The sequence below is a fragment of the Engystomops pustulosus genome, chromosome 4, assembly GCF_040894005.1.
Source record: "Engystomops pustulosus chromosome 4, aEngPut4.maternal, whole genome shotgun sequence".
Taxonomy (NCBI): Eukaryota; Metazoa; Chordata; class Amphibia; order Anura; family Leptodactylidae; genus Engystomops; species Engystomops pustulosus.
In genome coordinates this window covers 77044588-77069877 of record NC_092414.1, presented here as the reverse complement: position 1 = coordinate 77069877, position 25290 = coordinate 77044588, and the positions used below count along the sequence as shown (strand labels likewise).

The 25290-nt window shown below is 40.0% G+C and overlaps 3 protein-coding genes across 5 annotated transcripts in view; 1 reads left to right on the top strand and 2 right to left on the bottom strand.

The window, feature by feature from the left end:
• Window positions 1-592, bottom strand: part of NUP37 (nucleoporin 37) — a 26697-nt gene extending 26105 nt beyond the window's left edge. Inside the window, exon 1 of the mRNA XM_072146393.1 lies at window positions 456-592. The gene's annotated coding sequence lies outside the window, so the exon portion shown is untranslated. The remainder of the gene's footprint in view (window positions 1-455) is intronic.
• Window positions 1-17427, top strand: part of PARPBP (PARP1 binding protein) — a 26160-nt gene extending 8733 nt beyond the window's left edge. The window contains exons 1-11 of one of the 3 annotated variants that reach the window (XM_072146391.1): window positions 511-658; window positions 3017-3172; window positions 6566-6793; window positions 6971-7072; window positions 7813-7983; window positions 8301-8455; window positions 11777-11951; window positions 15013-15191; window positions 15490-15571; window positions 15765-15939; window positions 16940-17427. In XM_072146391.1, coding sequence (XP_072002492.1) covers window positions 3023-3172; window positions 6566-6793; window positions 6971-7072; window positions 7813-7983; window positions 8301-8455; window positions 11777-11951; window positions 15013-15191; window positions 15490-15571; window positions 15765-15939; window positions 16940-17226 — 1704 coding nt within the window. In that variant the 5' untranslated portion in view covers window positions 511-658; window positions 3017-3022 and the 3' untranslated portion in view covers window positions 17227-17427. Of the gene's footprint in view, window positions 1-510; window positions 659-791; window positions 823-3016; window positions 3173-6565; window positions 6794-6970; window positions 7073-7812; window positions 7984-8300; window positions 8456-11776; window positions 11952-15012; window positions 15192-15489; window positions 15572-15764; window positions 15940-16939 lie in introns of those variants that run through there. The other 2 variants (XM_072146392.1, XM_072146390.1) reach the window with 2 other exon arrangements.
• PMCH (pro-melanin concentrating hormone) lies at window positions 17364-25290 on the bottom strand. Its single transcript, XM_072146395.1, has 3 exons — window positions 25001-25290; window positions 24347-24551; window positions 17364-17559 (listed from the first exon to the last, which is right to left on the bottom strand). The coding sequence occupies exons 1-3, from the start codon at window positions 25229-25231 to the stop codon at window positions 17510-17512; spliced, it is 486 nt and encodes a 161-aa protein (XP_072002496.1). The 5' UTR covers window positions 25232-25290; the 3' UTR covers window positions 17364-17509.

Genomic DNA, 25290 nt, shown 5'->3' with positions numbered 1-25290 from the left:
TTTTTATGTATTGCAATTACAAGGCCAGGCCTGCACACAGTTCTAATGACAGACGTGTACAGGGCGATTCCAGGTTATAAGGGCTGATCACAGCAGCTTGAAGTGAGCACCTCTTCAGCACCACAGGCCAGTGGCATCAGGGGGGCACACATGCCACAGATCCATTATTTATCTGTCAATGAAAACTGCAAAACTGAAGCCAAAATGGGATCCGGCCCCAAGATTGGTGGGGGTTACTTCTCCAAATACACGGCCCTAACTAGTTCTGCAGCCTCAGGACATAAGAGCTCTGGGAGAACGGCAGCTCCTGAGGTAAGGGACACGGGCACAGCCACCTTTCAGTCATGGCCAGAGACTGTAGGACTCGTTGTCACTATGGGCCCCGACCTCCGGCACACAACTACATTGCTATCAGGAGGACCTATACCATGCAGCGCTGCTGCTGTCATACACACCTTCTCTCCGCTCCCGCCAGCAGATTTGTAGCTGCACAACGTGATGTCACCGCAACATACTACATCCGGGGTCCTGGGTCGCGTCCTGTGATTGGCCAGAGAGCGGCTGACGCAGTAAGCATTTAAATTGATGTTTATGAGCGAGACTGAGAGTAACCGTCACTGGGTGCACTGAGGACTCATCACTGCCGCGCGCTGCACAGGTACAATGCATCAGCGTGTATACTGTACGTGTACATAGCACAACACGGTGTACTCAGTATGTAACACATATTATATGCATTAGGGAGAAAACATCAATGAGATACATTATACATTATACATTATGCGATAGTATCATCTACACGGACAGTATACGTAGTAAGAGGTGATGAATGTAGTGTATACAGTCTGTATGTGATGTGTAGTATACAGACAGTGTATAGTGAGTCTTATATTAATATTATCTGACAGCATGTAATAGGATAGTGTAATATACAGTGTATAGTGAGGGATATAGGTGGTATTAATAGTATCTGCCATCATGTAATAGGATATAGTGTAATATACAGACAATGTATAACCAGTATGGGACAGTCTATAGTGAGGGATATAGGTGGTATTAATAGTATCAAACAAGGAGAAAAGATACCAAGAAGCCATATAGTGTAGCCAATAGACATGTTCAAGGAGTTGAGGTGTTTTGGTTATAGGATGGCCATAAAAATAATAAAACTGGAGGAGAAGTTTTATGAGCATGTGGGGAACCTGCCATAACAGATGGATTAGATGGGTGCCAGAGGTGGCACCCTTTCTGCTGCCACCCAGTCCATCGCCCCAGCACAGAGTTCACCAGACAGGACTCAAGACCCCCTTCTGCAAGTGTCAAGGAATGGACAGAGTTGGATTAAAATGATTTTTTTTTTTTCCCCTGTTCAATAGACCATGGAGCATTGAAAGCTGTGAAAGAGCAGGGCGCAATAAGTTTCTTCTTAGGTTGCTGTGTTGGAACTTTGCAATGAATAAGTGGGCTTCTATTGTAGTTTGGGCTCTCTGCCTTTAAAGGGGGTTTCCCATGAAATAAAAGCTCCTATCATTCCTTAGGCTGGTCAAAGTGAGCGGGGACTCTAAGCAGTCACATTATGACCCATACAGTTCTGTGAGCTGAAAATGTTGTTAGGTTATCAGGGTGCATGTTTATATATACTTTCATCTGGCTTCTGAACATTGTGCTAGTATCTGAGACTTAGATATGATCCAGATCAGAGATGATGAGATCCATGGGATGCCTATTACACATGATAACAGTTGGCTCTTCTGCATCTCTATTTCACAACACACTAGACCTGCTCTGCCTTCCTGTTGTGCCTCTTTAGATAAGTTCTTTATCTTTCTGTAGCTTGTAGTTCTCATGCTGCTGCCGGCAGGAAGTCAGCATCAGTGTGACCTCCGTCCTGGACTGTAGGGGGGAGGGGCTAGAGTGCAGAGAGAGAAGCTCAGCTGCACGGCCGTCACACAGAAAACCAATATGGCGTCCCCAACCCTAAGTCAGAAGTTACTGGGTCGTGTCTAGGGGCAACTTAAATTGTGTACAGCAGGACTGATGGACACGTTGGACTCATACATGTGAAATGCTGTATTTTTGGTAATAACAGTGAAATAGTGATTGTGTTATTTTGAGTACATTTAAAGGGAACCTGTCACCAGGAGACCCATTTTTAGCACTCCCCCAGTCCCCATAGAGCACAGTACATGCTCTGCCAAAGTGTTTTTGTATAAAAAATAGGTTTTACAGAAAAAAAGAGATGTTTTATCACACCTTTCATTAGCATCTTCTGTGTGACTAGGCAGTTGCCAAATGTGAGGGACTGGAAAGGAGCAGTTCACCCCCCTGCTCCTCTACAGCCAATACCTAGTGAGGGGAGTTATTCATATATTTGAAAAGGTCACATGTTTCCCAAGGTGGGGGGAACTGCTCCTTTCCAGCCCCTCCCATTTGGCAACTGCCTAGTCACACAGCAGATGCTAATGAAAGGTACAATATAACATATCTTTTTTTCTGTAAAACCAATTTTTTTTATACAAAAACACTTTGGCAGAGTATGTACTATGCTCTGTGGGGACTGGGGGAGTGCTACAAATGGGTCTCCTGGTGACAGGTTCCCTTTAAGAAACTTGTCTTGATGGGAATACCTTTTTTATAGGTTTGGCACCACTGGATTAGATGATAACAAGCTCCGTACAAGCTTAAAGATGTACCTCCCACCTCTTTTTATGTATTGATTCTGACATGAGGTGCATCTGACTGGTGATGGTTAACTCATTGTCAGGTTGGGGGTGACTATACAAAGGTTTCTTCTGTCTATATGATGCGTGACAAATAATCAGTGAGGTGAAGGGAACCTGCAGCATCTGTATCAAGGAATTCTACTATATGGTAGTGGGATCACCTACAGAATGTGTTACAGATATGTGTATATAAAGAAAGTATCTATCTGGCTTTCAGAGAGAATTTGTTTAATCTTGTGATGAACATTTTATGCAGTATCCATGAACGTCTCTAAATCTGACTCCTTTTCCAGATTACAATGGCAACTCCTCAGCATAATGTGTTAGATTTGATCAAGTGCTTCAGGAGGCAATGGGCTCTTGTGTGTGAATGTGAGAGGACCACTGTATGCGGCGCGGACAACATGCTTCTTATGCTGCAGTTAGCTGTGGGTGAAGTCAATAAAAAGGTAAGTCCGTAATAAGGTGGGTTGTTTTGCTGTCAGTCAGAGAACGTCCTACATATTGGCATCACTTTACAGAGGACTCTGCAACCTGTTAACACCCCAAAGGGTGACAATTCAGATTTCAGTAGATTGGCTCTGGGCTCTAGGGGAAGAGAGAGGGCTTATAGAAAAAATGGGTTATTAAAATCCGCAATAAAACATAACTTTTAATTGTAGCTCAGAAAGAGTGGACAAACAGGACAACATATATGAGTGGTGAGGTGAGCTAGCACTCTGTCATCCCCGGGTCACCCACCGTGCCAGATATATCTAGAGTCTGCAGTCATCTGATATATTCGGTAGCACGGAGGTAGTGTAGGTGTAAGGTCATACAGGCTTTGATAAATCCCTCCAATAGTGTCTTACAAGATATTAACATATAGCGAGTTACTAAAATCTATATACAGTCAGTCACCGGGTTACGTACAAAATAGTTTGTTGCACAGGTATTTCTAAGGGTACATTGACATTGCGCTGGAAAGGAGGAGATGGTGACCACTCCATAGAAAACAGCTGCAGACAGACGCACACACGGGGGGGAAAATGGAGCAGGTTCTATCGTTCCCTGGTGTATGGCGCTGAACAGTGCCACACATGTGTGGCACCATACCTCTGCCGGACCACCATTGCTGTCTAAGGTGACGTGTATGCAGCCACAAATTTGCTGCTTCATATACATCGACCCCAATCTTTGACTTCAGATCCACCGAAATGGTCACTGACTCCGACTCCACAGTCCTGTTTTCCTGGTCACTTTAGCAGTGCTGATAAAAATGCAGCATTTCTTCCTAGTGCCTTATTTCTCTGATCTCTAGCAGAGGAGCTTCACTGCTGAGCATGTACACGATGTGCAGCACAGATTCATCTCAACTAAAAGTGGGATTACGGATGCACAAGCCTCACCGACAGGCCGTATGCAGCCTGTCAAGCCATGAGTTGTGGTCCGCACCCTGCTGACAGTTCAGTGAGCGTTTCCTCAATATAACATATATGATAACATAACTGATGTAAGGTGCCAGAAACGGAGAAGGTGGTTATATATTTTTTTATTTTTCCATGTAATCTCCTCTGGGGGTCTTTAGTATTATCTGATCTAGGGTCTCCACTACTATTGTCTGCTCTGAAAGTAGTATTTGGTTTCTAGGGGTGGTATTTATTGCTATATTCTGGCATTTTGTGCTGTACTGTGGTTGGTATATTCTGGGTACTGGTTACTGACGAGACTACATGAAGTTGAGCAGTATGGCTCCTGGACCAATAAATGTTACTCAAACCCTGGCCTAAATCCTTCGATTAGGGATAGAACAGACCTTTAAAGAGTACTTATCACCCTCAAACGGCACTAGGAGCTGCTTACTTTAGTAAGGCTAAAACAAATGCCGCAGTATTACACTGCTAGCGTTATCACTGCTGGCCTATGGAGAGGGTGGGGCGCAGCCGTGTTTTTAGCGATGACAATAGAGCTGGTCCCATCCCCATTTGCTGCCCTTCTATCTTTTGTGCACCTATTGTAGTTAATATGGATGCGTGCAAGTTGCTGGGAAAAAATGGTTAGCACGTCACCGTTACACGTTTATGTGCAGGAGGCCTGATGGATGAAAAGTGGCAAATGCTAAAGGAAACTTCTGGATGACCCTTTTTATTTTCTTTTAAGAAGCTTAGATTCTTTCCCTTCAGAGAATAAGCATACTATTGTGTGCCTATTCCTTCCCATATTACGTTGTGAGGTGCTTTATATACAACACCACATGTTGCAGTTGCCTAGCTATGTTTTAGTTCTATTTAGCTTGTGAAATCTAATCTCTCTAATGTCAGTGACTGAATGAAGATTGGGCTTTCAGAACTTTTTTTTCCCCTATGTTTGCTCCAGCTGGCATGTACATATGAGTAAATCCCTGCTCAGACTGTCCTACATAGTCCGTCTCCCTTGACTAGTGGTTGCTGTTTTGAATAATAGTGATTGCTGTGATGTTGCCCTTTTCTGCACTGATTCTCCTCACATTTCTATTAACCTTTATATAGAGCAAAATATTTCTTTTTTTTTTTTTTTTTCGTAAGATGACAACTTTGTTAGAATAATGGAGGCCTGGAAATCTCTTTACAATCTAGTTCTAATAATGGATTTCTCCATACTCTCATTGCAGATCCCCCCCTACTTCTCTGCTGCTTATATTGCCCAGTTCCCTTCTGCTCCAGTAATGAAAACCTGACACATGGGTTCTCATCTGTAATCAGATTGTAGAGTATAAGCCATAGATTAGAGGCGTCCATGACTAGGTGGGGGCAATGCTCTAGACTTTGGAGCCTGGATGTGGGCTTTCAAGCATAAGAGCACTCTAGCACTCTGTTCTTCACGCTTGCTTGATGCATTTTGATCTCCTTGGTCCTTACGCTGACTATTTTAATGTGATGTCATGATGAAATAAAGCTTCAATTTTTGTCTGGAACAAGAATGCTGGACTTTCCCTATACATTCTACTATTAGTCTACTAAGGAACCTGGGATTTCCTTTTATATCCCTGCACCCAGCAATTGAGTTGCATAATGTTTTGTGCTCACTGCACCGTGACCAGGTGCTACAGATGTCTATGGGGGACTGTTATCTGACCGCAATTTTTGTGGACAGATTATAGCCCCCAATATGGATATGCGAATGAAGCCTTAGACAGAGTTAAAAGGGTTGGCTCTTTTATTTTGTCGATTTACTGCCTTAAAATTAATCCCTGAACGCTCACCAATTGATTCATCATCCCTGATGCTTCCTTTAATGCTGTGTACAGACTCTGGGCACTCTGCATAGACATAATGCAAACAAAGATCCTATACTGATTAATAGGAGGGACCTGCAGCAGGAGATTGACTCATCCTCCTCACCCCTCCCTGTGTATGTCCGTGAGATTGACGGAGGAAAAAAAAAACAAACGCACTGGAGGCTGCCATGACAGACGGACTGAAGGAGTGAGAATCAGGAAGGTGTGTAGAGATGCAGAGAGCAGCATATGGGTAACGGGGAAGGGCTAAAGATCTAACAGGAGGCAAAGACACGGGTATATATACATGTAGAGACCTGTCTAATGGAAGAGCTTTTCTGAAAACTGGCCAACTCCTTTAACTCTAGAGCAGCAGACATTTGGGACAGAGTAGGGAGTTGCAGGTAGAAAATAATTGGGGTTGTGAGCTAATGAAGACCACGTGCTTGAATGAAAGGTGGTCTTCCACATGGCTTTTCTCTGTGCCATCAAGGTGCTAGGTTATTAACCATGCCAAGCTTCTGGAATTATTCAATTTTCTCCTTTTGAGTCTCATGGGTGTGACTATCTTTTTACAATTCACTACTTTTTTTTTTTTTCCCTCTAGAATGGACTTGGATTCACGGCTTCTCTCAGTGATGTTCTGCTGACATGGAAACACTTTATTAAAGATAAACTTGGAGTCATTAGTGATGACAGCCCATCTCCGGAGAATTATGATTCCATCAGGAAAACATATGACCAGCTTCTGAAGAACAGCAATTCATTGGATGTAATTGATTTATATAAAGCCTATTCAAAGCTTGACTCTTCTACAGGAGCAAAACTCTCTTCTGTAAGTAACTAGTTACTGTTAAAATTTGAGTCACTGTAATAAAAATTGTTATTTTAAGCTACATGTATTTTGAAATGAATCTTCCCATTCATAAATGACAATGTTGAAATGTCATTTGAATGGCTCTGCCAGTATTAATGTTCTAAACTATTGATATCCGAATTGTGCTTTACACAGGATCAGCTGCAGGAGTTCCTCTTTGGATATCATTCAGAAGATTCGGACCACGTTTCTTTGTCCCTCTCGACTCCATGTAAAAATAATATGGATTTTGTTAAGGTAATATCTAATATATAAAGCTCTGTGTGTGAGATAGATAGATATATATCCGCTAAAGAATCTGCACTGTCCCGTTTACAATCACCAAATTTTGTACAGCCGCTCTCTGTGACTCAGGGAATGTCATAGACCAGGTTTTGAGCCGAAATTTTCACCCTGCGCTAACCAAAATACACTTATTAACCACCATATACAGGCGCCATTGTCCGCTGCTGTGGCAGTTAGAAGCTGAGCTGTGATTGGGTGTTATTTTGCCACTGGTCATTAATATGAGCTCTGAGCTGTGTGGCTTCCAAGCTATAGGCAACGAGTATAAGACAGCTTATGTGTGAGGTAAGATGGAGAGGGATACAGAGATGGGGGGAGATTTATCACAAATGTATGGGGTAAAACTATTCCAGTTGCCCATGGAAACCAATCAAAGATCAGCTGTAATTTTAGAGATGACTGGGAATATAAAACTTGAGCTCTGATTGTTTGCTGTGGGCATCTAGAACAGTTCTGTTCTCAGACACTTCTGATAAATCTCCCCATAGACATAGAGACACTCAGTGAGGGAGAGAGAGAAACATCGATACATATAAAATATTTTTCGTTAACCCATTCTATTTTGTTATAGCTAAGAGCAGATATTTACTATCGCGCCAACGCCAGGAGCTACAGCTAGTATGAAAAATAAAAAAAACTGTCTTTTTGCTTTTAAGAACAATCTCAGATTCGTATTTGCTTTTATTTTGCAGATGAAAGAAGTCATTCAGAGAATATTTTGTTCCTATTTAAGCCTTTTGGTGAACTCTAAAAATGATATTGCCTTGGCCCAAGTCCTAAACTGCCCAGAGAGAGGACTTGGTAGAGAAGCTTTTACAGACCTTAAGCGAGCTGCAAAAAATAAGCAGATGTCCCTATTTCTGGTATGTCACATAAAATGTACATGCAATAAAATTCTATAACTGAGGAAAATGTGTACATGGGTTTGAAATATGAATTCGAAGTACAACAAATGGTACATTAACAATCATTGTTAGACTTTTTTTTTTCCTTATACAGTAGCAATATTGGTTAAAAATGCCTTTCTACTGGGTTACCTTAACCCAACTGATATTCACAATACTGAATACTGAAGTCTTGGCTTCATTGTAGCTTTGGACTTCGTCTTTTTTGTCACATGCAGTTTTATGTGTATACATTTTTTTTTTTTTTAATTTTATTTATTTTTTTCCCACTACAGGTAGCTACTTCATTCATTAGAGCTGTGGAACTTGGCGGAAAGGGGTATGCTCCATCCGAAACTGATCCTTTGAGAAAACACATTAAAGGTCTATCACAGTTTGTTCACTTCATTGACAAACTGGAAGAGATTCTTGGAGAAACACACAGTACAAGGTAATTTTTGTTTATCTCATTATCTTCAAACCCCTAATGGGCTGTTTTGAGCAGTTGCTTTTGTATTTTGGCACTTGTGTTCACTGCATATACCAGGTGGCATATAAGGGTTATGTTAAAGGTAACCTGGCAGGAGATCTGCACATTGATCCGGCCCCAGCATCTGCACACTGACCTTTCATTTCACTTCCCTCACTGAGCTTTTTGTTACAATAAATCATGTTCTTGTCATGGCGCCTATTTGAATTTTATTTAATAAAAAAGGGGAAAAAAAGTAACTTTTCTTTTGATTGGAAAAAGCCTGTTTTGTTATAAACACTTTGGCAATGTGCACACCATTCTCTATGGGCACGTGGAAGAGCCAGAAAAAGAGCTCCTGATGACAGGTTCCCTTTAAGAATGTCGGATTGAGCTGAACCTTGCTCCTCTCCAAACAGAGGTAGTTCCCTCCACTGCAGACCCCACAGAAGACGATTTATCCATTTGGCTCAAGGACCTTCATTGATGTTACGATCATGTGACTTCAGTCACATGTCGATGAGAAGGCAGGAACAGGAAGAGTCGCCCATACTATGTATGTGTCCTTGTGCAGATCAGCTCCTGGTGTATGTATTACAGCATAGCACCGGGCACAGGCATGTGGGTAGTATACCCTGGTACATCATCTGTAGGTAAATAGGGAGGGGGATGTGTGGGCATCCGACCAGCGAAGGAAAACCATACCGTAGTCGGGACTGAGTTTTCACCAGCCAAATCGCACAGCATCAGGACTGATGAGAGAAAGAAAACACATTCTAACCTGTTAAAGGACATCTACCACCATTTTATCGGTGATAGACTGTCCTATAACGCACCCTCGTTACCTGTAGCAGATGGCTGAGTTTGTCATTTTTTTTAAACTTCTTCCTCCAGGGCCTCCATCAAAGCCAGAAAATAAGATTATAAAAATATTCAAAAGAGCCAGAGGCGCTTGGGGTTATGTCGGCCGAGGCCTCATAGCTACTCCGATTCCTAATTTATGCACGCACCCAGTTCATTCTTATGCACCCCTTCCAGCCATCTCTGAGGCCAGATTGCATGATTGCTGATTGCATGGCCGTGACGTCAGTAAAGGTCCTTTAGCCTACTAGTGGCTACAGCCCTCCCAGTGCTCTCCGGTGACAGCCTCCTGCCTCCAGAACACACTGCTGACGTCCCAGCCGGTGATGTCACCCTGTTGTCTAGCTGCAGAGAAGACTGGGAGGGGTGCATAACAATGAAGTGGGGGGAGGGGCGTGCATAAATTGGGAATCTGAGGAGCTAGGAGGCCTTGGCTGAGCGCCACCGGCTCATTTGAATTTTTTTTTTTTTAATTGCTGTGACTGAGGCCCGGAGGGAAAAAAAAATAGGCTCAGATCTGTTACAGGTTAACGAGGATGCACTATAGGACAGTCTACCACTGAGTTAATGGTAGTAGATGTCCTTTCATGTCCTGTATACTTTATAATTGCAACCACAGTCAAAAACATTTTGGTTTCTGTGAAAATTGGATTTAAAAAAATGTTGAGTTGTCATAAGAACCAGGTTTAACAATAAAGCTTAATTGCAGACACATTTGTACTAAAGTACAGTAAATTACTAAAATACAGAGGTCCTTTTGTAACTAGGGGTCGTCTGTAAGTTGGGTGTTTAGGGGACCACCTGTACCCCTTAAAATGTAGAATGCACAATCAGTTGGAGCACTGTTGTATTCAAGAAAGTGTAATGGAAGTCAATTGAACTCCATTCTCAAGGTGCAATGTTGCATTTACAAAGTTGGGCCCTGCACCCATCAGGTATTTGACATGTGCTATAAATATGTTTTATATGCCTGCAAGAGGACAACCCCTTCAATCAACCTGCATCATTCATCTTCCTATGTGTCATTGAAGAACCCTGGTGGTTATTGAAGTGGCTGTCTTGATCATAATCAACTTTTTCTAATGTCTGTAGAAATGTATGCTCTGTTTTATAGATTGCTCTGAAATTTCGTCCAGACTGGTTAAAAATGTGACATTCTTTCCGTTTTTTGGAATTGTAATTATGAATCTGTTTTATATTTCAACAGACATTTGGAAATTACCCATATCCTTGTTTTTTAATAAAGAACTGTTATTCTTTTTCCAGCATAGAATGGCTTTCAGAATTGCTTTTCATGGAGCTGTTCTGATGGTTTTGTCTGTTATGATTTATGCATCCAAGAATTTTTAGTTTTTCCTATATAGCAAAGAATTCTGTCATATAAAGACTAATGATTGCATCATTTAGCCTGTAATAGCTTTTATTAGCGGACTGTAGTGTTGAAATGACTTTAAATGGGTATTCCAGGAATCAGCATACCACCAGGATGAAGGATTGTAAACCAAACACACTGAGTACCTTTTAAAATTGTGCAAATGAGCCTGGGGGTGTTAATGGAACTTGGAACCCCTAAGGCCAATTTGCATAAATTTTAAAGACTTAAAGCTTCCTATGCCCTTATTTTGAAGAAAATAAGTCTGGATTCTGTTAGATGGGACACTCAGCAGCATGTCACTGTGTTTTCTTTACAATCCTTCATCCTGTGGTAGATGTCTTTTGAGAAGTTAAAGGGGATATGCCCATGAAAGAAAATTCTCAAATTTCAATCCCCTAGTGATGTTTACACGAGTTAATGTTAGTCCCTTTTACACTGAATTTTACACTGATCATCAATTGCTTGTGGGCGGGGGCTCTTAGCAGATGCTTCATGATTCCTCTGGGCTGTGAGATGCTTTGTGCTGACAATGTGTTTAGATTATCAGGGTGCAGGTTTATATACACTTTCATTTACCTTCTGAACATTTGTACTAGTATCTGACACATAGAAAGAGCGATGAGACAGATCAGGGATGAGATCCACGAAATGCTTATTATAAATTGCATTTTCATCTCTGCTATAACAGCTATAACATACACCGTTAGCTCTGCTATATACCTCCCTCTCCGTCCCCTGGATTAAGACCTTATCTGTCTGTAGCTTGTAGCTTTACTCTCCTTGCACTGCTGCCATTTGCCAGCAGAAAGTGTGTGTGTCCGTGTCCTGGAATGCAATGGTGGGGGCTACAGGCAGAAAGGAGCTCAGTGCAGCATCAGACAGAAGAATATGTCCTCCTGACCCTAAACTAAGGTTAAAACCAGGGGCAACCGAAATTGTGTGCACCAGGACTGATGGGAGCAAGTTGGAATAATACCTGTGAAATGCTGTATTTTTGTTAATATTGAATTAGAGAAGACCCCCTTTTTAATGCTTTTCAATTTTGATGCTTTTTCTTTTCTCTTTAGAAATGCTGGAGAGCTAATCCTCTCTGCAATAAAGATGCAACTAATAAAGGGAAGAGGCAGTGGAGATTCTTTCACTGAGGCTGTAATAGAAATGGCTCAAGATTTGGACTTGAGGATAAAAAACCTTAATTCATCCAATGAGTCTGATCATTCCACAGGCATCAGTCCAGCACGGGTCAGTATAATACAAATATCTCTATGGTTTCATGTGTTTTTAGGATTATCTTTGTAAAATCATTGTAAGCTTGTTGCTATTTTACAATTACTCTGGTAAACCCAGTGAAATAATTGGACATTGAAAGTTACCATATTAGCTAAGGCACCTACTGTATATACTCATGTATAAGCAGAGTTTTTTGGCACAATAAATGTGCTGAAAAATCTCACTTCGGCTTACGCTCGAGTCAATTAAAAAAAACCTTCCAGCGCCTCTGATGCTCGGTGCAGCTCCTCTTCTGTCTTCTCTGCGATGCACCGGTCCCGCGGCTCCTTTTCTGCCTGCTGCAACAAGAGGCAGAGATGCAACCATGCGCTCTGCCGGCCGGCGCATACTATGATGACTTCGGCGGCCGCATCATAGTGTGCGCCGGCAGAGTGTATGGCCGCGGCTCTGCCAGGTGTTACAGAAGACAGAGGCGCCACAGGTACCGGAGCATCGCAGAGCAGACAGAAGAGGAGCTGCACCAAGCCTCGAGGAACTGCAACTAACATCTGGCCCACCTGAGTATGTAAGTTAATTAATTTTTTTTTTAGTGCTGGGGTCTGGCTGTATACCATAGGCAGGCTGGCTATATACTGGAAGAAAGACTGTGACCAATGCTTTCCCCACCCTTGGCTTATACTCGAGTCAATAGGTTTTCACAGTTTTTGGTGGTAAAATTAGGGGCCTTGGATTATGTGATGTGTAGTAGAGACGTGTCCATGTGCTCTGCCCAAGCACACACTGACACAGTGGTGTCGCAGCTGGTGACCTAAATGGATATAGCCGGGGTATAGCCTAAGAGTATAGCCGGGTGGGGCTTTTTCAGCACAAATATTTTACTCAAAAGAAAAGTTGAAAACACAAGTTGCAATTACAGCTCACCAACCCAAGATCTCCAAGAAGTAGACTACTTGTTGAAGGTGCACAGGTGAGGGAGAGGAAGCCAGATCAGTTCCAGAGTGGCTTTTTGTTTGTTTGAAGGATGATCTGTAGTTTTTACTAAACGGAACCTGTCGCCAGAGAGCTTTTTTAATTTTTGGCAGTCTATGAAAATGCTTAGTAGTGATGGGGGCAGGGGCTGGCGAGGAAGGTGTAGAATGACTGACAATCTCCGCTGCAAAAGTGCCACCATTGCTTTTGACTGACTGCCACTTAAAGGGAACCTGTCATCAGGATTTCAGGCTGTTTTAAGGCTAATTTTTCTTCTAGAGTTAACATGTTTTAGTTTCAGTTTTAAGTGTATAAATGTCTACATTGCTCACTGCTGGCAGAGAGGTTTGAGCCAGCAGTCTGTCTGTTACAATCCTGTATCGTCACGGGTACGAAACGCGTCTCCTAAATGATAATACATTTTTACTGTGATTTTTAAATCTAGTTTATTTTTACTTGTTTTTTAATCAAACAAAAAAGCGAAAAATCCAGAAACGGCGGCCGAACTGGATTTTTTTTTTTTTTCCAAACACAAGCTATATGCTTACAAACTTCTTTCATGACAGCTCTGCCAGCTCCCCCCTCCCTCATGCAGACTTGAGCTGACAGTGATTTGTTTGCAGCACGAGGTCAGCTCATATCTGCATGATGAGTGAGCAGGAGGAAGAGCTGGTAGAGCTGTGATGACACAAGACTATAACAGACACCACCCCCACCCTACCCTATGATTCCATATCTATTCTGTTGGCAGGGAGACCAGTTTACATTTAAATGGTACTAAGAATGTTTGTTATAGAATATTGGTAATTTAGTATTGAAAAGCCAATGGGGAAACTGTCATTAGTTCAAAATGTTAAAGCCTGATGACCAGTTTGCTTTAACTGGTTTTTCCATCTAGACACGATGGACAAATCTAGATAAATATCATAAATGGATGATAGATGCACGTACCTTTTGGACCCGGAACCTATATAAATGGTCATTGTGCCACTCATTTGCGGCCGCTCTCCATTCAACTCTATGGGAGACAGTATTGTATAGATTCCGCTATTTCCTGTTCGCCCATAGAGTTGATCTGGGAATGTGCCCCATAGAGCGTGCTATATCTTGGGACGTAAAAACAGCCATGCGCGACTATTCTCCATGGGGAGGGGCAAGCTCACTTCTTCTCCTCTTCAGTGTGCCCAACGTGTGCCCATACAGCTACGGGGGGGGGGCACACGTTAGTGTGCATGGATCCTTACTGTGTCTGCATCACTGGTTGATGTAATTATCTTATGTTACTCATTATCTCATGAGACTGCTCTGGGAATCCACACATATGTGGATATGTCATAAATAGTATAGATGGGGGGAAAAAAACCTTTTAGTGTATAAAGGACCTTCACCGATCTCTTCCATTGCTGTAGTGTAAGGTGTAATGTTGCATAACTTTATATGAACAACCACCCAGCTATTATCATATGGCAAAAAGGTTTTGGTTCTGGTTTGTTTGAATCTCAAGTCCGCTGGGCAGTTCCACTCGCATACCACTATCGCTACATGTGCACTTCTACATCAAACTAGATACCGATCAGAATGCCTACTGGACTCTATGAAAATGGCAAAAGTTTAAATGAATGAAAAATTCTACTAGATTTTCCACAAACCTTTTATATGAATTTGTTCTGTATTGTGTACCCTGCACTACCAAAATATATAACTTAATTTGCGACGTAAAGGGAATCTACCACCAGGATCAAGAATTTTAAACCAAGCACACTTGCATGCTGGAATGTGCCACCTCTGGGAGTATGCAAATGAGCCACAAGCGCCTTTGGCTCTATAGCTGTTAATTTAGGCTGAAGCCCCTCGGGCTTATTTGAATCATTTTTATGGTCCTTTTTGTTTTTTATTTATATTTCTTTAAAAAGGGTATAAGGAGCAAAGAGAGCATATCCTGCCAGTATATCCTCAGTGTACTGGGTTTACAATCCTTCATCCTGGTGGTAGATCTCCTTTAACAAGTTCAGGTGCTGGGCTTTTTCCCCTTGTTCCTCTGACTTGTGAAATCTAGTTACTGTTTATCTTGGTGTAATAGAATTTATGTTCTGTATATTTACAGCCTAAAATTCATGCAATAAACCGTGGCACAGCCTTGGGTGGTAGAGAGACAATAAAAACATTGCTAATTCTTCTGGATGAAGAAGCTGCCAGTCCTCCCAGCAAAAACAAAGCAGATCTGCTTTGTGGAGATGAAGAAAATGCCATCTTTGGAGCCATTTCTCTTTTGTCACTTTTTAGGTAACTTTTTTTTTTTTAAATGTAATGTCTGTGAACAACTTACAAATACAAGGCATATGCCCTGCACATCCCCTGAAATTATACCTCCCCTACATTAGCAGACATTTTTCATAGAAATGCAAAGCTGTGGACACTTATTTGGTGAATAGAACAGATATGTGTTTATAATCAATTCTATTTTATTTTTTATAATTTGTGTTCTAGAGGTTTTGTTTCTTGTAGAGTGTTTTGGGATTGTATATTGGAGTTGTGTGCAAACATACCCAAATACTTCTTTTACCCTCATTTCTTATTCTAGGACTCCTGCACAGAGCAGTGGATCATCTCCCAAACCACTAAATCAACGTGTCCAGAAGGGCATAGACAAAAACAAACCCAAGGTAAATTATAGGAAATGTGACTTGGAGAGAATTGCTCATTTTGAATCTAGTGTTTTTTTTTGTTTTGTTTTTTTGTGTTTTCACATTCCCCTTTTTTATAATATTTCAATAGCTACAATTTGGCTCCTTGCAAAAATTCACAACATTTCATTAGCTATACTGTAATCTCAAGTTTTTATATTTATTTTTGCAGCTGAAGCAAAACTTGATCAGATCTCAGTTCTCCTGCACATATAAAGATGATGCTGCAACCCAAATGAAACGGTTTGCCTTTCCTAGTATGAGTCAAGTTCCAACCTGTGTTCACCCTGCACCAAAGATTGTTCCAGTACTCTGCTTTGATGAGGAGGATAATGGTGTATCAATTGGTAATTATTTATTTAGACCTACCTTTTGTGATATTTAATTAACCTAAAGAAGTGATGGCGAACCTTTTAGAGACCGGGTGCCCAAGTAACAACCAAAACCTAATTATTTACCATAAAGTGCTAATATGACAATTTAAGCAGTAAATTATTGCTCCCTGTTCTCCCACAACATTCAGTCGTATAGACCTCCTGCGAAAACCAATAAAGTTTAAAGCCGGAGAAGCAAATCCAGATATCATTGTAGCTTCTTGCCAGGGTCTCTTTGTACAGGAAGAATATTGGTGCCAGCAAGAATACACCAAAAGATAATCTGGCCCTGTTCATTCTTCTTACTCTTCTCGCAGTTCCAATCAGTGAAGTTTGTGTGTCACCTTAAAAAAGCATTGAGAGCAGCATCTCAAGTTGTCTAGAACTGCAGGAAGATTCAAGTCCTGTCTGGTGAACTCTGAGCCCTTTCTGTGGGCACCCAGACTGTCATCCCCGGGACAGAGTGCCACCTCTGGCACCCGTGCCATAGGTCCGCCATCACTGACCTAAAGCATTCCTAACCGGAATACTATGCTAATTTTAAAAATTCCTTTGTCAGCATTTTTAATCATTTCAGTTTATAATCGTTTATATATGATCCCAGTAAATATGTTAAAATAATAGGCCGCACTCCAGAATGTACTATCACCGAAATGTTGCAATGGAATAAAAGATTCACCCTTTATTTTTGAACAATGAGGAGACGCAGACACACAGAACATCCAGGTGCCCCTTCCCCGGAACTCTCCACACGCTGCTGGCACAGAACCAAGTATTGTAAAGCAAGCTATTGTAAACTACAGAGATGATTCAGAATGCTGACAAAGGACTTTTTACAATTATTGGAACCAGTCACCAGCTAAAAATCACATTTCTGGTGACTCTTTTTTTATTTTGAGTATGTTAAAAGAGATTGAACCACTATTTTGTAGAATGTATTGTATACAGAATAAATATTCTTTTGTTATTGTAGGCGATGCATCAAATCAAAAAACTGCATTACAAATAAATACTGGAAATGTTGAACCAAAAGTTGGGAAAGGGAAGTCTAATAAGGAGCCTTTAAGAAAAAGTGCAAAGAGAAAACAGTTGGACAATGGTGAGAACCAGGCCCTGCCTGATGGTGAACCCCCACAAAAGAAAACTATACCATCTTGTAAACCAAAGGAGAAGGCAACCATGGGCAGAAATAACAATAAATCTGCAGCTAAAAAGCAGATTGTTGGTCAGGCGAAAGTCACAAGCTTTTTCCGTGTTTGATTTTGGTTGATTAAAAATTCAGTACAGATTTTGTTCTGGAACTTCGAAAGTTAATGTTTTGGTTGTATAAAAGCCATCACTGGTAAATGTTATTTATTTGCTTTTTTTTTGTTACATTTTAGTAAATTGACGACATGTTTACATTGCACAGATTTTTTTTTATTTTATATATATTAATAAATGATGCAAAATTTGTATTCAGTTCTTTATTATCCACGTGTGTTCTTTAGTTACACAGGCACTCGGCATTATTCAGGTAACAGCTTGAAAAATCTTCTGTACATCAGATTTGCCAACAAGGTCGATAAACTCTTCCCAGCATGCATCGGAGCACTAAAAAAAAAATTTTGTTTTATAGAGAATTTTCACAGAATTGTATGAGACTGCATGTCATAAATCTGTTGAAACTCCACGATGCTAAGAACAGCTAATGTTTGTTTCCTATTCCAGGGTAATAACTTGATCCAGCAAATCTACTTTGAAGTGTCAAGTAAACCGGTTGTATAATGTCTTGTAGGCGGAGAGTTCAGCACTGAAGTCAAGCTCTCTCCACCTCAAAAGGTTCCCTCTGCTGTGACTGACATGCTTCAGGAGACGCGGCTTCTGGGGTCCCTGACTACAAGGGCATCAAACACAGCAAAGTGGACATTTTGTGGACCGGGAGAAGTTGAATTATTTTCTAAACTATCTGCCTCGTTGCTTAATGCAACCATTTTTAATCTCGCTGCAAAGTAGATTTTTTTTTTTTTTGGGATGATCCCACCACAAGGGGTCCATAAAAGAAACTTGTATGTAGTAGGTGGTAATCTGCCTCAGAACATACTGGTAGTGGCTTATTGCGTCAACTTCTACCCTAGAAGTTCCTTTTAACGACTTAAAGAAAACTAAAATTAAGGCCATTGCAGGTATAATCCTTTGCAATACATTATGGATATAAAGACAAAGTGAACCTGAATACATTTTAATATGACTTCTATGTCACACTAATGTCATCCTGAGCAGTGATCTGTTGCCATGACAGACTCTGGTCATACAAAGGCCCAGGGCTGTTTTGTTCTAGCACATCTATTGCAATGTGTGATTTATCACATTGTAATAGGTGTGGAAAATTCCCACATTCTGTCGTAGGGCAGTATATGCCCTAAAAAAAAAAAATAAATAAAAAAAAATAAAAAAAATTAAAATAAACAAGTTAAATCATAGACCTGGCATTTTGGCCTATCACATTTAACAAAATAAAATAACTGTTATTCCTTGTGTTAAACCCCGTAACATAAAACAGCGCTCAAATGTCCGAAATGCAATTGATCAAAAGGTTGTACTCTCCTAAAAATAGTAGCAATGAAAATGTCAGCTCCTCTCACAAAATATGACGCCTTTACACAGCTCCGTACTCTGAAGTATGAAAAAGTTCTTATTGTCAGAAAATGGCAAAACTTTTTTTTTTTTCACGCAATAAAACCTGTGATTGTACCAAAAAAAGATAGAGGTGTTATTTGGAGCACACTGTGAATACTTTACTTTTAGTTTTTTTTTTTTTTTCAATGATTTCACCACATTCTGGAATTTTTTTTTTTTTTTCCTGATTCCTTTTAAAAGGCATGGAAATAATACTTATCATCACTACTTAGTGCAATTTGTTGCACAGAAATAAGCTCACATACAAAAATTAACAAAGGTTGGGTCCTTAAGGGGTTAACCCCATTCCACACACTGACCTGATTGTACATCATATATTGCAGGTACTTTGCGCACCATCATGTATAGTTGCGTCATGGTGATTGCCCAGGCTCAGAAGCTGAGCCTTTGCGATCACTGTGGTATTCCAGCAGCATAGGAGAGCAGGACTATCATGATTCCGGCTGTTTTATCAAACAGTCCAACAAAATAAAGTTCAAATACAAAAGAAATTATTTAAAAAAGAAATAATAAGTTCCCTGATCCCATATAAAAATCCATTGCAACATAAAAACTTGAACAATCACCAGAAACATTGGATGCCTGTACAATAAAATAAAATTGTCACTGAAACTAAACAGTGAACGCTGTAAATGTTTTATTTTTTTTTTTTGTATTTTCCCATCTGACCTCATAAAACAGGATTAAAAAAAAAGTGATAAAGTAACATTTACCCCGACATACCAATAAAAAGTACAGCTTGTCCTGCAAAAAGCAAGCCCTAAAACAGCTTTGTAAACAACAAAATAAAAATGCCATGCAAAAACAAGTGAATTTCACAAAATGAGTTCTATATTCTGCAAAACAACCATAAAAAAACAACATAAATGGTGTATCACAGTAATCCTGGTGACACAGAACAAAAAACAACATATTGGGGCACAAGTCGGAAACTTCACTAAAAGTGCTCTTCACTGAAGATGGTGCGCAAGGAATCATGAATCTGTCACTTCCCTGCACTAGTTCGACAGAGTTCACCTTTTTTTTTTTTTTTGTGTGTTGCACCTTTAATGTAGGGCGTGAACCAGACTTTGCATGTTAAATACGGCGATTGGTCCAAACTGAGTGGAACATCCCCTAATTTTTGTCGTACGGAGGCTAGTGCAGCTGCACCGCAAAACTGTTGCGTGTGACACAATTGTGGTGCAGACATTTCTTAAAATACATGTTCAAGCCATTTTCACCTAAAAGAACATGCAAAGTCCGATGTAAATGTGCCCCATTATTTTTATTGTTTTTATAACCTAAAAACCCTAAACCAGAATTAATGATTTTTTTTTTTTTTTTAAACAACCACTACTAAGAGTTAAAAAAAAAATCTCATTATTCTCTGTAATAATCCCCCATATGCCCAAATTACAAAAAAATAATCATTTTAAAATGTGACAATGCAAATCGGCTCTCAATGGTGCTCCTTGTGTTTTGTCTGTTCATGTGCCCGTATAGCAGTTTATCAACACATGGGATATCGGCACACTCGAAAGAAATTAGGTATCACATTTTGTGGAGCTTTTCTTCATTTAATACATTGTGACTGTTTAATTTGTGCTCAAAATTAATGTATTTTCCCAAAAAATTACAGTTTGTAAATTTCACCTCCATTTTGTTTCAACCCCAGTGTACACTAAAATGGTTAACAGACTTCATAAAGGACTATTACCACGAAGAAAAGTTGCATAGCCGGTTCTCGACCGCCCGTGTATTCACGGGCTGATCCCACTCCGTAGCTGGTAAGTCTTTGCTGCATATTACCGCGATCGGTGCCAGCATCTTACCGAAGATCGTCACTCCCCGTGACGTCATTGGGGAGAGGCGATCCATCGCCATCTTGGGTCTTCCGAAGACCTGAGGCTGTCTCGTTTTAACCCTTTCATTACAATGTGCTATCAGCACATTGTAATGAATGAGGGAAATCCCCATATACTGCCATACTGTAGTATGGGAGTATATAATAGGATCGATCAGACAACCATGGTTTAAAGTACCCTTGGTAGTCTGAAAAATATTAAAATGAAAAATAAAAAAAGTTAAAAAAATTATAATAAAAAGCCTAAAACTTCAAATCACCCCCTTTCCCCAGAACTGATATAAATAAACAGTAAACATAATAAACACATCAGGTATCACCGTGTCCGAAAATGCCCGATCTATTAAATATATATAAGAAAAAAAAATAATGATTTTTCACAGCGTTTAACCCCATAATGGAAAATAGCGCTCAAAGTAGAAAATGGCACTTTTTTGCTATTTTGAAAAATATTAAAAAATCAATAAAAACTGATCAAAAGGTTGTACAGTCCTAAAAAATTATATAATTGAAAACGTCATCAAAAGTTGCAAAAAGCCATCTAGATGGATCATAATGTGTCTGTTTAGAGAGTCCCCGCTCACACCCTGGGATTTTACGCTGAGCAGCCTATCGCAACCAGGGAGTGATAGGAGCTAAAACGGCAATAAAACTGGGTAAAATTGTAAAGTAAGGGGTTAAAATGATCTTTATTGTGTAAACATCACTAGGGGATTGAGATTTGAGAATTGTCTGTCAAGGGAAAATGTCTTTAAAGTTAATTTTTTATACCTTGAGGGGCGAAATTTCTAAAATGGTGTTTTACTGTTCTTTGGGCCTCTCAAAGTCACTTAAAGCTGAGCAGGGGCCTCGAAATATAGGTTTTGGTGATTATTAGAAAAATTGCTCCCAAAATTCTGAACCTCCTAACAACCTCAAAAAGAGAGGATTCCTAAATAGCCTTGCCAATATAAAGAAGACATTTGGGAAGTGTTAATTAGGACTGTTTGCATAGCTAAACACAAAATATATCATCAAAAATTTTCAACTAATTTGAAGTACAACGTGTTATGAGAAAACAATCTAAAAAAACGGCTGGATATGTTAAAGCATTAAAAAGTTATAATTACACAGGGTAGATTTCAAAAATCAGACTTGTCCCTAAAGCCCTAAAATAGCTTAGTCCTGAAGTGATTAAGATCCAAAAATTATAAAACATGCAAAAAACTATACATAGTTACATAGAAGCAAGTGCTCCAGTACACAGAGGCCCAGAATTAAAAAATTCCTATATTGCAATTCCATGAAAACAGGTAGTGCAGTGTTCACCAGACACAGAGGCTCCTAAGATACATGTTTTGGCTTCAAAAAGTCTTACTCATGGTCCTAACACAAACTAAATCACTCATTATTACTCACGTTATGTGATTCACTCCTCACATGATCTACTATAAACATCACATGATACAAGTATGCTCTTTGAGCCATTGTACAAGGATCTTAGTCATGAGATCCTGTGTACTGAATAAGACTTATATATCATGACTAAGAGCTGCATCCAATGGCGCAAAATGCGTAGATTAGTCTTTTTGTTTGTGGATGTACACCACTAATATGCTTCAATAAAAGCCTAATTTTTTTACCTATCTACCAAAGTACTTGAGAATATTATACTTTTTGTTGCATCCATCTCATCATTGCCAAACACGAGTTTCATTGCCTCCTCTCCGTGCACTCCTGATGGAGTCTGAGATAACACGCTGATCTGGTGAGCTGACCAAATATATTTTTGTGTTTTGGAATAAAATCGAACATTGTATGAAAAGCAGAACCATACACAGGGTTGTTCCAAAGGCAGCTGCTTGGCTTCAGTATTTATACCACTGATCTGTTATTGATGACCTATCCTAAATACTGCCTTAGAAAACTAATTTAAGGAAATGAACGGAAATTTAACGGAATTAAACATAAACCATTCCTATAGAATACAAAACCTTACATAATTTATATAATTTGATGGAAGATGATGGATGTTCCGGAATATTCTGTTGCAGGATGGGGTCTATGAAAAGGGCTAACAGGCTGAGCCCTCTTTACACTCACTGGGTGTTTGCTGCATAATGCGGCTGGCACAAATCACGGATGTTAACCATTTAAAAGCTTCCAGTAAAGGTACCGGGAGCATTTATATTTCTGTGGTGCGTTGGCGACCTCATCTTGGTTCCGATCGCTGCGACTGGGTACACAGCGATCGGTCATTGTAGGAGCCAGGAATTTGTTTTACACTACCAGTCCTGTCTTTAGTGAGTAACAGACTGATACAGATCTACTGCAAAATCCCCATATACTGATATACAATGGTATTGCAGTATATGGTGGGAGTGGTCAGATCCCTAGGTTTCAAGTACCCTAAGAGGTCTGAAAATGCAGTAAAAAGAAAAATTTAAAAATATAAAGAAAATGGCAAAAAACCCCTTAACATTCAAATCACCCCTTTCTCTAGAACTGATATAAAAATAAACAAGTTGCCATGGTTTTTTAAGATTCCACATATTTTACTAGACTGTTATGAGGCTCAGAATCTGGGGCCATTTTTAAAATTTTGGGGAAAATCACCAAGACTAATATTTAGATGGACCTGCTGACTGTGAGAGGCCTAAATAATAGCTAGAATTGTTAATGACCAAAGAAGTTTGTTAACCCTTTAGGTGTTTTATAGGGGTTAATACAAAATGGAGGTGTGGTCCACAAATTATAACATTTTTTGACAATACATTCATTTTGGGTGGAAAATTAAACATTTGTAATGGATTAAATGAAAAAAGGCTCCACAAAGTTTGATACCCAATTTCTCCTGAGTACACTAATACCCTATATGTGGTGGTGTCCTGCTGTACGGGCGCACGGCTGGGCATAGAAGGGAAGGGGGCGCCATGCAGATCAGATTTGCTATGTCACATTGTACAGGCTTTAATTTTTTTTTGTTTTTTTATTGTGGACCTATAGGGGCTTATTTTTTGCCACATGAGATGCACTTTTCTAGTACATAATTTTGGGGCATCTATACCTAATTGGTGAGATTTTATTAACTCTTTGTTGGTTTATTAACTCTTTGTTGGTGTCTGCATGCGCAGACAGTTTACAGTCAGACCTGGAAGGGATCTGACTGCTAGGGAGATCAGGCAGCCCAAGACCACTAGGCAGACTTCGGGGATGCCCAGAAGAGGATCGGATCCCCCAGTAAGCGGCATGGGGGATCCAATCCATAGCAGGAACATCCTTACACGCCGCGGTCATGCTTAACCGTGGTGTGTAAGGGGTTAACACCCGCGATCAGAGTCGGCTCCGATCGCGGGTGTTACAGCGTGGTGTGAGCTGTGATAGACAGCTGACAGCCGCAGCCGCTGTTCGTGAGCCGGTCCCAGAAGCTGGACGTTATACTACGTCCCGATGCGCTAAGTATCTAGCCGCAGGGACGTAGTATGACGTCGTAGTGCGCCTAGGGGTTAATAGGTAGATCCTTAGTGGTAGGTTTCCTTTGAAGGGGTTTTTAGTGACAATTAACCAAGCTAATTAATAAGTTATGTTTCCAAAAGATTATAAGATCTTATCATAAGAATTGTTAACCTTGATAGTGATGATAGATTGTGCAGGTCATGTGGTGCTCATACTAGTGAAGTTACATAACAATGTTCTGTTGACTGCTATAACAGTAACAAGACTTTCATATATGCAATCAATACACAATCATGATACATTCTCATCCTTACAAACTTAGATATAAAGTATTTAAAAAAATTGTATAACATCCTTTAAAAAAGTGATTGAAATTCCCTTAAAACAAATTAAAATTGATATATTCAAAACTTCACTTACTGTCAAAGTCTCTCCTCCCGATTGGAAACTTTGCTGCGTTTTCTTCTTCCCCTATATCTCTTCTTTCATGGGTTAACTCAACGTTCTCATCTCCATTCTCTGAATTCTGGGATGAGCTTTTAAGTGTTGAAAATGGAACCTGTTTCACGCCAACATTTAATGGGAGAACATCATGGCTGAAGAAAGTGTTCTCAGATCCGGCGCTCTACAAATAGCACATTTTATGATGTTAGTTATACAGCAATAGGGGAAAGATTTGTATAGGACCTTGCAAGTTAAATAATGCTCATATATAAATGATATCCTTGACTCCTCTGCCTTCTGCATTACTATATTCAATGACATTACAGCACTTCTTTCTATAGTACAGGCAGTCACCTACTTAAGACAACTCGACTTACAGATGACCCCTAGTTACAAGTGGACCTCTGAATGTTGCTAACAACGTTGGTACAACAAATGTCGGTGTCTGCAATTAAGCTTTATTGTTAATTCTGGTTCTTATGACAACCCAACATTTTTAAAATCCAATTTTCACAGAGACTGGGGTTGCAATTATAAACTATACAGTTCCGACTTACATACAAATTCAGCTTATGAACAAGCCTGTACAAGCCTGAACAAGACTGCCTCTATATAAAACTGATAGTTTACCTTTATGCTGCGTTCCTCCTCTCCTTCATCCATAGGGTACTGCTCTTGTGGGTTAGATGAGGATTTGTATATCGTGTCTCCATTCCTTAATGCTTTCCTTAGAGCAATTGTATCTAGTAAGACGTCATTCTCTGCTTTTCGAATAGACTTTGACAAGGAAAACAGGAAGCCTTGGGATAGAATGGATAAAGATATTATCAGAGGATAGCCTAAGCTGATCATTCTTACCATTCTTTTGCAAGACCAGTGGCAGATGAAAATAAAAAAAGTCTTTCTGATAATGATGCCTT